Source organism: Capsaspora owczarzaki, assembly GCF_000151315.2.
Source record: "Capsaspora owczarzaki ATCC 30864 unplaced genomic scaffold supercont2.50, whole genome shotgun sequence".
In the NCBI taxonomy this organism is placed as follows: domain Eukaryota; class Filasterea; order Ministeriida; family Capsasporidae; genus Capsaspora; species Capsaspora owczarzaki.
In genome coordinates this window covers 1-1,974 of record NW_011887341.1, presented here as the reverse complement: position 1 = coordinate 1,974, position 1,974 = coordinate 1, and the positions used below count along the sequence as shown (strand labels likewise).

Here is a 1,974-nt window from a genome sequence, read left to right as displayed (position 1 = left end):
CCTGACAATTTGATCGCCGCCCTGCTCACTGCGAGGCTCCAGCGCGTACGGCCAATTGAGCACCTCATCGCTTGGAATGGCGCTGGCAGGGTACTGGACCGTTGTCTTGACTTCTACCCACTTGTCACGCTGCTTTTCGACTTCCATCGTCCACGTCACTTCCTCGTCGGCGCGCTGTTCCAAAAACTTTCGCAGATCGCTCACACTCTTGAACACTTCGCCAGCTCGATGCTGGTCAATCATGTGAGCCATTGCACGTGCGTGTTCCAAGCTCGTGTGCTTCGGCGCGTGGAACTGACTCGCTATGCGATCAGCTGAGCTGAGGTTTGGGTCATAACTCCAAAAGACTGAGCATGGAGTCAGTCACAGTCGACGTGCAACACAACATCGAGAAGTCGACTTACTGTTCGCGATGGCCTTAAACCCGGCAGTGAACTTGTCCATTCCGGCTCGAGCTAACACAAGCGATCGCGAATCGAGCTTATTCTTATTGAGCTTCGTAGGCGTGACGTTGTCAGCGCGTGACGTTGTCAGCAGCGCCACGACAGCGTTCTCTCGCTCCGCCTTGGGTAGTGCTGCTCTTGCCTTCCGCAGCAGCTTATTCTGATCCTCGTGCGACATTGGCGACTCGACTTGATGCAGCTTGCACTGCAGAGCAAGCGTGACTGGGACAAACTCTCCCTAAAGCATTATTGGCAAATGAGAGACCACCCAAACACTAATCCAATCCACCGCATGTGTCTTGTCTTACTTCTGGCGTTTGCTCATAGAAAATGCTCCAACCGTCAATACCACGGTGATTCTCTTCGCAAAGAGTGACGCGTCCTGAATATGCCCTTCTGGTTGGAGTGGCCACCGGCGAAAAAGTAACTTTGCTCCAAGCCTGGGCATCAACGAACAGCTTTGGAGTGGACGAGCCCGAGACTGCGCCCGGGAAGATCTTGTCGACCGGCACGTACTGCGCGTTGGAATTGACCTTAAGTGCTTTGGTGACGAGCAGCAAAATCCGCAGATTTAAAATCACGACACAGAAAAAGTCCCAGCTTTGCCACTTTGTTTGCAGGTCGGTTTCGAGCTCGTGAAGCACTCGGCGCATGTCATCAACAATGTCAATAGGTTGAATGCGTCCTGTGGAAGCAAAGAATCATAGATACCGGTCAGCTCAGCACATGAATCGCCTGTGTAGGAGCAAACAAGTCCATACCGTCGTACAACTGGATCAGCGTAACACGCGGAAACAAAAGGAGGCGGTCAGTTTCACGTGCTTTGAAAAGCACACCAATAGACACGAGCTCGTTCTCCTGGAACAATGGATCAGCATGGTCATCGTCAAAAAGGCACGATTCCATGAGGCCAACAAAACGCGAATGCGGGAGGTGGGTCAACCCGAGCGTGTCGAAGTGGTGGGGCACGCATAGCGCAATGACAGATCTAGGCAAACCAGCCACACGTTGAACGGAGCGCATCAAACGCGCATTGTGTCGCCAGGGGCCAAGTTGGGATCGTTCCAAAGCCTGTAAACCCATGTAGATTTGGTCAAGCAACTCGGCGGTGCCAGAACCCGACAATGGAGCAATGGGAACCGGCGCAACAGTCAAGCGTAAATCATCAGCGATCCCTCTCGAAATCGCATCGGTCAGTTGACTAGGTTTGGTGCCAGCGATCAACAGCCAAGTTGGAGTCGAGTAATCGGTACTCAAAAGCTGAAGCGGACCCATCGCTTGAGACCAGAATCGTCGCGCAAGTCGAGTGTCCGCCGATCTCTTCTTTTTTCCCGTTGCGGCTTGAAGGGTCTTGTGATCCGCCAACTGATACTTGGGATCTACATGCGAGTTGAGAATGAAAGTGGCTGAGTCAATTGCAATAAAAATATGAAGCTGCGCCGGATCAATGTTGCGATTCTTCGACTCTGTTGCGCGGATGAGCTCCATAGCGGCCAGAACTGATATGTTGGCCGAGATGTCCCGCGTATTG

The 1,974-nt window shown here is 52.7% G+C and overlaps 1 protein-coding gene across 1 annotated transcript; it reads right to left on the bottom strand.

Annotated features, from left to right (window-relative positions):
- Positions 1–30: 30 nt before the first annotated feature.
- Positions 31–1,931, bottom strand: CAOG_08346 (hypothetical protein; the record flags this gene model as incomplete). The annotated part of the gene is made up of 4 exons (XM_004340795.1): positions 31–347; positions 405–681; positions 752–1,128; positions 1,205–1,931. Coding segments are annotated over 4 exons (1,698 nt in total), but the record flags the coding sequence as incomplete, so codon positions are not given.
- Between the last annotated feature and the right edge of the window lie 43 nt (positions 1,932–1,974).